The 11,311-nt window shown below is 38.8% G+C and overlaps 1 protein-coding gene across 2 annotated transcripts; it reads left to right on the top strand.

Moving 5' to 3' along the window:
* The first annotated feature begins 2,253 nt into the window (after nucleotides 1-2,253).
* pgghg (protein-glucosylgalactosylhydroxylysine glucosidase) lies at nucleotides 2,254-9,894 on the top strand. 2 transcript variants are annotated; one of them, XM_055042250.1, is made up of 14 exons: nucleotides 2,254-2,392; nucleotides 3,827-4,127; nucleotides 4,194-4,404; nucleotides 4,987-5,422; nucleotides 5,505-5,624; nucleotides 6,466-6,597; nucleotides 6,669-6,780; nucleotides 7,483-7,555; nucleotides 8,021-8,157; nucleotides 8,247-8,380; nucleotides 8,997-9,092; nucleotides 9,165-9,262; nucleotides 9,342-9,565; nucleotides 9,665-9,894. In XM_055042250.1, the coding sequence occupies exons 2-14, from the start codon at nucleotides 3,884-3,886 to the stop codon at nucleotides 9,739-9,741; spliced, it is 2,094 nt and encodes a 697-aa protein (XP_054898225.1). In that variant the 5' UTR covers nucleotides 2,254-2,392; nucleotides 3,827-3,883; the 3' UTR covers nucleotides 9,742-9,894. The 2 variants fall into 2 exon arrangements, with proteins under 2 accessions (XP_054898225.1, XP_054898235.1); XM_055042260.1 differs by lacking the exon at nucleotides 2,254-2,392 and having other exon boundaries at nucleotides 3,216-4,127.
* Nucleotides 9,895-11,311: the final 1,417 nt, after the last annotated feature.

The raw sequence follows: 11,311 nt of genomic DNA, 5'->3' as shown, positions 1-11,311 counted from the left end.
TTTTTTCAATAATTCAGTTAAAAAAGTTAGCCTCAGATTCACTATAAATTTTTATTTCAAACTTTAAGATCAATTTTCAGGTTTACAGTGTTGTGGTGTTTAGAGGGGTTTTTTTTGTTGCAAATAAATGTCTGCTAAACTATTTTTAATAATAAGTAAGTAAACCTAACATTTGAAAGCCAAAGGGTAATTTGACTTATTTTATGTAATCAAAATTTCCAAGAACTTATTCGGGTTCTCAGATGTAAATCATAAAAAATAGCGAAGTAAACATTTAAAAAAGATATTGCAAAATTTGAATATACAATTAAATGTTTGAGCTTTTTCAAAATTAAATGTCTAAAATTAACTTTAATTTGTTGAAATGTGTTTGTAAAGTGTATTGGTTATCAGTTTGCTCCTTTTGACAGTGGTTTACCGCATCATCCATGCATGTAGTGCGGAGGTTCTCTGTATGGTGGACAGATGGCCTGTATCAGTTGTGGGAGGAAAAAAAGAAGACAACAGCTGCAGCACTAACTGAGACTAAAAGAGGAAATGGAGCTACACAGATGTATTTACAGCATGTCTGTACTGTTGCATTACTCTGCTGCTGTTCCCAGGTGAACCATTCATCATGGGAGTCTGAGGGACAGAATGAGTGTGTGTGTGTGCTGGAGGAGCACATCTGGGGCAAAGCTGCGTGAGACCTGATGTCTTTTGGCACCAGCGCTGACACAAGTTATCCATCTGTTTGGCCCATCCAGAGCAGAGATGGACCACTGTCCTGGATGGTAGGAGATCTGACAGCAGGCGAAGCTCCTAAAAAGGAAGAGCAGGCCGGCCAAGGCGCGCTCTCTGTAAATATCCCTCAGGTCTGAGAAAGGCATAGGAAGGGAGCTGGGGAGGAAGAGGGAAGCGGATGGATTGCAGCCTTATATGGACAAAGCGCTGCTTTTCCCAGGGTTTGTGGCTCTGACAGCCGGCATGATGCCAGATGCTGCACAAAATGGCTCCCTGGTGCCACCAAGAGGTTCAGCTAATGTAATGCTCCAGGCCAACTGGGAAGATGTATAGTTAGGACTGTCAGTTTTATACAGATGGGTTGACCTGTAGTCATAAAATCCCAATCTAAACAAAGTTGAATTATGTTTTAGTGCCTCAAGCAGACACTTGCAAATCACTCCAGCTGCTTTGCAGTGTTATAGCGTTGTACACCATGCTTATAGAAATTACCCTTTATGGCAGCACTATAATCTGGCTGATTTGACAATATTTCTATCACTCAAACTGAATAAAAAGCTTTACAAGATAAATGCAACTAACACCGCTACAATCACTTATAAAAAGCATTAAAAATACAAGAACAACTATAGCTGTAAGATAAAATGTCTGCTAAATGTCTGTTCATAACAGTGAATCTCTAAGAATAATTAGAAATTTCCTTATGTGCAGATTTATAGTCTCTGATCCACCTCAGAAAGAGCTCAGTCACCGTGGGCTTTAAGTTCAGACTTAGACCTGGAAATAGATAACAATAGTTTCTGAACTGGAGCTGAAAGTTTGTGGTTCCTCATAGGAAACTGTTTGGTTACAGGTGATAACAGGAAAAATCACTTTTCATTCTGACATAAAGCTAAATGTGTGCAGTTTGCTAAACAGGTCGGCACAAGATATTCTGATGTTATTTGGTGGTAAAAACTTGCGGTTTTGCATGTATTCTCTGTCATATCAGCAGGAAACATTAAAACCTATAGCAGGATGTACATGAAAGCACCCCCTTTTCTAACTTTGTGTGCTTGACAGATCTCAAGCATTCTCTACGGCTGCCAAACTCTATTAGTACAGAGTACAAAACAAAGCAGTGGCAGCCATTAAGGCCTTCAAAGCCACTAATTAGCTGCAGACAGGAGAGATTATTTAGTTCAGACTGAGTGAAGAGATGAAAAAGAAATACTCTTAGTGTGACCTGCAGAGTATTTCTGCTGCCTCTGCCAATTTATGTCATCCTGCTGCTCAAACTGTAAACACACAGACAGCAGCCTTTTAAGATCACGACACAATTAAAGTCCAGAGAAGCCATGAAAGGAGGAAACTTGAATAAAATCTATGTAAACTTTTGAATCCTTGCTGCACAGCCGGGTCGGGACTGATGTTTAGCCTCTATGTGAAATCCATGCCAGGTTTTTCAGCAGACCAAAACTACATCCAGATTTTCCCTGCAGCACAATAACAGAAGAGAGGCCTCCTCTTTCTGCAGAGATAAAAAAAAAACAAAAACTTGGATCCACTTTCTGAACATCTCTGCACTGCTTTTCTTTGTGACTGTGTAAAAGCTGAGAGAAATCAGAGCACAGAGGAAGCATTCTTCAACTCATCATGTAAAGAATAGTCGTTTCGGGAACTTCTTCAGGTTGTTTTACCATTTTTTTTTATCTGCATTCCTGTTTGTGTTAGAAACAGATCCTTCCTGTTTATGTGAAAATGAAACAATGCAACTTTGCTGATGTACTGTGTTTACAATAGTTTGATCACTGAGCTGTGAGGAATGTCTTCAAGCTAATTTACAGATACTCTTTAACCTTGTCCTACTTCTGCTTATTGCTTAGTCTGCGTCTCATTGTATGCAATTGATGAAAGCTCATAACTGAAGTTTACATGTGGTCATCTTGTGATATTGACCGGGTCAAAGTTCACGCCCCCTGATTGATTTGGTGTCTTCTTGCTTTATGAGCTTGAAGCAAATAAATACTTGGACATTTCAAACCTTTTGACAAAATGTAAGCAAAGATAAACAGAGAAAATACAAAAAAAGCAGTTATTCAACCGTTATTTAATTCATTTAGGTAAGATGAGCAAAAATAGTAACTGGCATTAATCAGTTTAGAAAGGTTTAAAATGTAATTTCTAAGGGTTTGGGACTCCAGGGAACCAGAGCGTGAAGATAACATGGATCACTGATGAACATTCCCAGAATTCCTAGAGGAAGTTAGACAGACATGCACGCACACACTCACACCTATGGAGAATTACAAAGTTATTACAAAGAAAAATATCAGACTTGCAATCCAATGGATGTGTAACTGAGTCTGATGACTTTTCCAAAAATTATGTGAAGACCTTTTTCCTTTTATTTCAGCTTTTTTTTTTTTTTTTTTGCAAAAAGCTGAACTATATACAAAACTGTATGTAAAACCTGTTAGTTGGTAAATACTTTTCAACCTAACTGTTCATATGTCAATCATAGTGTTGGAGAAATTGTGATATTATTAATCAATTATTTGTTATTCTCATTGATCTTTATAATGTATCTTTAATTGATGCTTTCCTTAAAGTTAATCTCATTATAGAATTAAGAATGTTTCTTGTATTGTTGATTTACTTTGATTCCTTTCTCAGAAGGCCTCACTGACAGAGAGTAGAAACAAAATCTTCCTGCAGGTTTACCTCTTGGTGAAGAGCTCTGCTTCGGTTGAGTTGCTGGCCTCCAATAAAACCATCATTGCTAAGATCACTACATATTTTATTAATCTTTGTGCCTGGAAGGACATTATCTAGTACAGAATGATTGTGTGTTAGTTAGTGAATAACATTTGACGCTGTAGCTGTTTGCCCCCTCCCTCTAGAGCTACAGCGTCCTTGTGATTAGGGATCCTAGAAACAATAAAATAGAGGAGCAGACAAAATGTGCTTCAGAGCGGTAGGAGATTGTAACTGAAGCACATCTCTGTCCGTTCTCCTCGCGAGTGAAAAAGAATCTAACTCTTTTGTCTTTTCTGTCTTTGTTAATGTATGTTTAACAGGTGTTAACCCTAACACATAGTGACTTTGACTGTGGTTTCTTTAGATAAAATCATTCTGCATCGCTTTCATTAAGTGACTGTGAGAGGATCATCTTCACAGCATGTCTTGTGACTCGGACCCTTACGTCTTCACCACCGACACCCTTCCCAGCGACCCTCGTTTCCTGCCTCCTCTTGCAAATGGGCTCCTGGGCTGGAAGGTGTTCGACAGCATCATGCACATGGGTGGTGTTTATAATGGGGAGGCTGGAGATTGCCACAGAGCTGACGTTCCTTGCCCTCTGGCTGTGAAGATTGAGACAGAGGAACCTGCCCAGCACAACTACACCCTGGACACCCACACAGGTAGTCTCTACAGCAGGAAGTGATGCTGTTAGTTTCTTTTTTTTAATGTTTTCCTCTCATCTTCAGGTATTTTCTCCCACACTCTGAGCTCAGCCAGTGTGACTGCCTCGCAGTCTCTCTACTGTCACCGTTTTTATGCCAACATCTTGGTGATGGAGGTTCTGTTGGAGCGCCAGGTGACCTCAGAGGAGCCAGTTATAGTTAATTTGGTCAGTTCATTCGCCCCTCGGAGCAAAGACATCCAGTTTGAGTCTTCTCCTGACTACAAAGGTGGAAGGTGAGGCTTTCAGCATGTTTTTACTCCATATTAGTGGCTGTTTGGATGAATTTACTCAGTTGCATTTACTTGAAGAACCTTTTCAAAAATATTTACCTTTTGGAGTATTTTTGAAAAATATATAACTTTTTACTTTTACTTCTGTTCTTCAATGAATGAAGAATGGAAGAACAAGCTTGTTTTAATCTTGTTTTAAACTATTGCTAGATTAAGAGACGCAAATGCAATTTTTGTTAAAGTTTCTTAAGTTTTATATTGAAATAAATTAGTTTGGAAAACATTTTTGCCTGATTTTGTCATTTTATTATATTATTTCTATGAATTGCTTTCATTTTGGTCTTTAGTACACCAACATTTCTACATAATTTTACATTTTGGTCATCTGATGATGTCATTATAAGTATTAGGTGATTGATGTTTTGAACAGTTAATTAGTAACTGAGAAGACATTTTCACCAAATGCTTTTTTACTTTTAATAATATCTTGAACTGCTCTATTTTACTCTTACTTGAGTAAAAATATGTTGAAGTTGTAAAATCATATGAAAAAGTTCAAGTTGTTTAAGATTTTTTACACTTCAGGCATATTCAAGGACAAACGGCTAAAGCTGAATTCCCAGGCGGGGTCTGTCCCACAGTCCACCTGATCTGGACCCCTGTGCCTTCCACTGTGTCGCTGCCACCAGAGCAGACAAAAGCTCGCTGGGGATTCATCCTGGTCGTGGCCAACAGCTTGGAAGCTGCCAAGTCCAGCTACGACGAGGCCCTGAACCTGATGGCGACTGGAAACCTGCGACCATCTCACGAGAAGGCCTGGAAGGAGTTGTGGTTGCAGAGCAAGGTGGCGGTCACGGGGTCTGAAACCCTCAGCAAAGCTGTTGTCGGCTGCATGTTTTATCTCCTGAGCGCCTTCCCATCCATCCATGACACCTCCAGCTATTTTGGTGGGTTGAGTCCAGGAGGGCTCTCTAACGGCGGGGACGGACAGGATTACTGGGGTCATGTTTTTTGGGATCAGGTGAGGCTCCAGAATATTGATTGCAGCTTGTTTATTTGCTATGCAGTCTACATCACACAGTATACCTCTATTTTTCTGACAGGATGTTTGGATGTATCCAGGAATTGCCCTGTTCTACCCCAAGCTCGCCCGATCCGTGCTGGAGTACAGAGTTGGGACGATAGACGGTGCAAAAGACAATGCCCAGAAGCAAGGCTACAAGGTAAATTGATCAACAGGAGGGTGGTGCCTCTCCATTCTGTTTTCATCTAGTAAACCATGACACACTGAACACATTATGTATTAAAGTACCAGTCTGTTACAAAACTAAGAAGTAAACTATTTTAAAGACATGTTGGGTATGCCTTACATAGTCACAACGGAAAGAAAGTACATACAGAATTATTAGGACATCATAAAAAATGATCTTGTGTTTACAAATAGATTAAATACTAACAAGGCTAAGCCTGGTGGTTGCGCACTTGGCAGTCATTCATCCAGCAGCCTGCCGTGTTTTTGAGTTAAAAAAAGGTTTAAAGTTGACAAGAAATTTGAAAATATCACTTGATAATTATGTGTTATTGAAGATTAATATCTAAACACCAACTACAAAGTCTTAAAAAAATGCAACCATAAAAAAATAATAATTAAGCAACGCTAAGCCTGGTGGCCCCCAGGCTTATAATATACAGGGGGAAACCCTGCTTAAAATCTCACTTAAAACATATAAAATAAAATTCAACCAATGAGACATTTTTATTGACTTAGCTGAAATGGAGAAGGATGGAAGGATAAATGGGTAAGAAAGTAGGGATGTGAGGAAGGAAGGAGGAAATAGTAGAGAAGGGAGGACAAGTTTTGGAAAAATGAAAATTAAAGAGATGAAAGACAATATTTAGACAATAAAGTCAGACTTTTTCACACATTTTCAGACAAGGAAAATGCTGAAATCAAAGCTTTTCTAGGCAAAGGAATCCTGCCAAATGCAGTTCAGGTTCCAGATTTCAACAATGAAAAACAACAACATTGTCTGAGTCTTCTAAAGCACAGATGCTATCTTCCAGGGGCTGAAGTTCCCATGGGAAAGTGCAGTGTCAGGGAGAGAGGTGTGTCCGGATGACATTTATGGGAAACAAGAGATTCACATCAACGGAGATGTTACACTGGCCTTCCAACACTATCTCTACCTCACTGAGGTAACGACCACTTACCCTACTTCCCATCACGTTTTCTGCCTCTGAGAAGTTGACTAAGTTGCTTGTTGCAGGATCTGTCTATGTTCATGGAGGGAAGAGGAAGCGAGGTGATTTTTGGGGTGGCTGATTACTGGGTTTCCAGGGTCAAGTGGAACCCTGACGATCAGAAATATCACCTGTTGGGTAAGAATAAAGAAACTACCTGCTGCATTAAAGAGGCCCAAACTACAGAAGCCCTGGTGATTTTGTGTTAGAATCATTATTTGGAGTAACGTTGCTTTAAAAGAATCAGGACTCGGGTTCCTGAGTCTGTTGTGTATCCAGTCGTATCATCCAATTGCTTTAATGGTGAAGAATTTGTGAATGTGCATATCTACTTGAATGATAACCTAAATACATTGAATTAAATGATGACTGGACTAGAATCCAATGCAAACTGAACCTGTTCACTGCTACCCATCACGATTCATTTGAATTACAAGAAAAAGCATAAATGAAATCAAATTACCTTAAATTTTTCTGACCCTTTTCTCCATTAATATTCTGCATAAGATTTTTTTAACTATTGAATATTTGTATCTAGATTATGTAAAATTACTATTACTAATACTAATATTATTTATTAAATAAAAACACAAATCCTCATCAACGTATGGCCATAAACAGAAATTAAGTATTTGGGTGCCTTTTTTTTATTTTTGTGGAAGGTTTCAGAACTTAGAAAAATTGCAACTGAAAAAACAATTTTGCATGCATTAATAGATTCAAGATGTTATAGAAAATATGCTCATCACATTTTTAGGTGCTTAGCATAAATTAATTGTCATAGATACTTAGAATACATTTAGTGAATACTTGCAAAATGCTTCTCTTTTTTGCATTTAGGTGTTATGCCACCAGATGAATATTACTACAACGTCAACAACTCAGTGTACACCAACACAGTGGCCAAACTCAGGTATTTATGTGAGAGTTTAGACATTATAAAAGACCTATATATATATATATATATATAATATAAAATGAGGAAAAATAAGAAACATTTGTTTCATTCAAAATTCCCTCAGTGATTGGCTTCCCTGTAAAAGCTTCATGAAGTGTAGCTGAAGCCTGTTTGCCATTTAAGCTTTATTTTGATCAGAATCGTTTTAGTAATCCACGACTTGCTGTTTCACTGTGTATAAATATAATGTGGCAAATGAGTCAACAGATCAAAATGGGAAAGAAAAATCGGGCAAATGTGTGTTTATCTTCATAACTGAACATTTCTGACAAGAAAAGTTATTTCTACTGATTTTGCTTCAACAGAAAAATAGGGTTTCTTTTCACATGTTTAGCAGGACAGTCAAAGAATGTGAAGATTGCTTTACATTACAGATTAGGTCATGAATGTTATTCGAAAAAGTGGTTTCTCCTCTCTTAGTCTGCAGTTTGCTGTCGAGTTGGCTGATCTTCTCCAACACTCGGCTCCAAAAGAATGGCAGGAAGTGGCCGAGCGTATGGAAATACCTTTTGACCAAGAGTTGCAGTACCATCCGGAGTTTGATGGCTACAGTAAAGGTTGAAGTCTGTGCTTCTCTCACACCAAACCTGAAAAAAAGGATCCAGAATTCAGAAAACATCCAAACTTTGTGCTGTTTGCCACACAGGTCAGCCGGTGAAACAGGCAGACACAGTGATGCTGGGGTATCCCCTTGGCCTGGTGATGCCTCCGGAAATTAGGAGGACTGATCTGGAAGCCTACGAGCCGGTCACGGACCCAAACGGACCAGCCATGACGTGGGTAAGTTTGGCGCAAGGAGTTGCACGTTCAGCACATTTACAAACTCCTTTACAAATATGAACAGTGTTTTGGAGAAGCATTCTTACCTTTTGAAGTTTTTCTTATTTTTCCATCTTCCAACCATAAACTTAAAGGTATTTTTTGGAGAAAAGGTCCATTTGTGTTCACCCCAGTTTACTCTGAGACCCATATATAAAATCCTCTTCAACGAGTTACCTTCAAAAACAATTTAGCTACAATTTAACTCTGTGTTAAACACTTCAGACAGGTCAGGGAGAAACAAGGGATGGAGGTGAATGTAGGACAATCCTGAAAAAAACCCGAGGCTCTGGTGGAGGTTATCCTTGAAGCATATTAATGATCCTAAACACACAACCAGAGCTGTAATAAAATGGAATATATCCAGTCCTATTTGATGTTCTAGCTAAAGAACATCAAACCTAAATTCAATTGGGAAATTTGTATATAATTTTCTTTCCACTTAGAAATTATGGATTTCTTGATGTTGGCATGCAATATAAAATGCTTTAAAATTTGTGGCTGTAAATGTTGAAAAGTACGTACACAACATAGCATCCTAAGTTTTGAACAAATTAATTTTCCTTTCCATCTGCAGGGTATGTTTGCAATAGGCTGGCTGGAGCTGGGCGAAGCAGAAAAAGCTCAACGCTTACTTGAAAAGTGCTTCAAGAACATCCAGGGGCCGTTTCAGGTATGCAGAGGGACTCACGCCCTCCTTACACCAACAATGATTCAGTGAACACTTCATCACTTCTCTTCACAGGTATGGAGTGAATCATCAGATGGCTCTGGGGCGGTGAATTTCCTCACAGGTATGGGAGGATTTCTGCAGGCTGTGCTGTTTGGGTACACAGGTTTCAGGTCAGTTATTTATCCCTCCAACATGCTCAGATGATCATATGTCTACCGACGGTGTTTGAAAGGCTTCTCTGTTTCTTAGAGTCCAGAAAGAATGCTTGGCCTTTGCACCGCTGCTTCCGGATGAGATCTGTGAACTGTGTGTCCGTGGCATCAACTATCTGGGCAATCAGATGGACTGGCTGCTCAGGAAAGATGATGTCTGCGTCATACTCAGAGAACAGACTGGCAGAGCTGGAAACACTAATCCTCATAAGCTGCAAGTTGTCCTGAAAGCATCAGGAGCTAAAATCCCTCTAATGCCAGGTAACACACAAGCAGTGACATGCAGCCACAGTTTGTGCTTCATTAAAGAAACATTGAAGTTAGAAAAATAAAATGAATACTACACATCTGTCATTTCAGGACAGCCGGTCACTTTTCCTCGAGAAGCAGGCTGCATCTGTAAAATGGGTGCCCCGTCTTTCTGCTGGCCGCTTTGAAACAAGAGCCTTGTCACTCCTCCTCATCATTTCAATCACAGACAAACATGCAAAATTACTATGTCTGCGATATGTGTTGGAATTTTCAACAGTGAACATGAAAAATTATTGGTAATATTATAAAGAAACAATAAAACACTATTTTGGACTCTTTTTTTGCCTTTGTCACAAATGATCTTGCAAATGTAAGGTTGTTTCATTAAAAAAGAACCATGCAAACATATTTTAATGTTATTTCTTCAATTACACCTATGTTTAAAGATACTTATTTTAAATTAATGAACAAAGGTACACTGAGGATTAAAAAATCCCAGCTGGGTAATTAAATATGGATTTTCAAAGCAGTACTTCGCCCAAGAAAAAGAACGTCAACTGAAAGGAAAAAGAAAAACCATTCCTCTTCTGTTTTGTACATATTCATATTTATAAACTTATATATATATATATATATATATATATATATATATATATATATATATATATATATATATATATATATATATATATGATTATGCGAATAGAGGGTGCCTGCTCGACGTGATTCGTTGGCGTGTTGTCTGAGTTCAAGCTGTGATAAATTTTATCCAACAGATATTTCACTATCAGCTGGTTTAAGTACTCTGTGTGCTCGGTATGGTAGTCTCCATCGATGTCCATGATTTCTGCAAAGGTTTCGGGAACTTTGTTCCCTAAAGCCGCCTCCAAGCCCTCAATGGTGAACTTTTGCTTGTGGAGATTTTCCAGAATGTTAGATGTAAATATGTCCAAGATTTCTCCACAAATCTCCCCCAGGGTGCAGCTTCCAGTCTCAACCAATCCTCTGGGGTCATGTCGATGAAAACGCGGTCGACCACCGCCTCCAAGGCTTCAATGGAAACGCTCTCTGCAGATAGAGAACTTCTGGGCATCATTGCTTCTCAGGTTTATGCTGCTAAAATGGCGAGAACGAGATCAGATCTGGGCTCTGCGACCAGCAAGTGCAAAGTGGCAGTTAGAGAAAAAGAATGAAGTAATGAAGACCCTGCACGTCATCGCCACCAAAGGCCTCAAACCCACCCAAACAAGTCCCGTGACTTGCAGCCACTCTACTGGCCACTTGCCTTTAGACTACTATTCAACTATTTAAACTATTGACAGTTGTGCTAATTAAATAATTTACATCCTGCAGACACCGCAGATCGCCTCTCTTTATGAAAACTTATATTTTAGGAAAACCCTGTTCTGGTTTCCTTTTTGGTCACCATGTTCATCTCATTTAGAGGGACTCTGCTTATCTCACTGAGAGCTGATCATTTTACCGTGAATAAAAGCCTTTATTATGGCTATTAATATCCGCTGTTTGGGGAATTTTCTCTCCCATTTATAGACTTCCTTGCATTTAATCATTACGACTCATTCAGACTGAACTCTTTAGAATAGAAATCTCTAAAACTCTGAGAAAGTAACACATCTTGCTTTCACAATAGGATGTGTTCATCTGGACCTTTCTCAACACGGACTGTTTTCTAACTTTAAATAGTCAACCAAATGTGCATACTATTTTAATATAGTATAAAAGTAGTAGTTAGGT

Source organism: Poeciliopsis prolifica, unplaced genomic scaffold, assembly GCF_027474105.1.
Source record: "Poeciliopsis prolifica strain line A6 unplaced genomic scaffold, Auburn_PproV2 SCAFFOLD001, whole genome shotgun sequence".
Classification (NCBI taxonomy): domain Eukaryota; kingdom Metazoa; phylum Chordata; class Actinopteri; order Cyprinodontiformes; family Poeciliidae; genus Poeciliopsis; species Poeciliopsis prolifica.
Note: the sequence above shows the minus strand (reverse complement) of the source record. Positions and strands in the feature narration are given on the sequence as shown.

What these genes read in the sequence shown, in the direction of transcription:
- pgghg (XM_055042250.1), top strand. Translation starts at nt 3,884, where the DNA reads ATGTCTTGTGACTCGGACCCTTACGTCTTCACCACCGACACCCTTCCC. An exon ending in CACCCTGGACACCCACACAG is followed by an intron (nt 4,128 to 4,193) that starts GTAGTCTCTACA and finishes TCTCATCTTCAG; the next exon opens with GTATTTTCTCCCACACTCTG. An exon ending in CCCAGAAGCAAGGCTACAAG is followed by an intron (nt 5,625 to 6,465) that starts GTAAATTGATCA and finishes GCTATCTTCCAG; the next exon opens with GGGCTGAAGTTCCCATGGGA.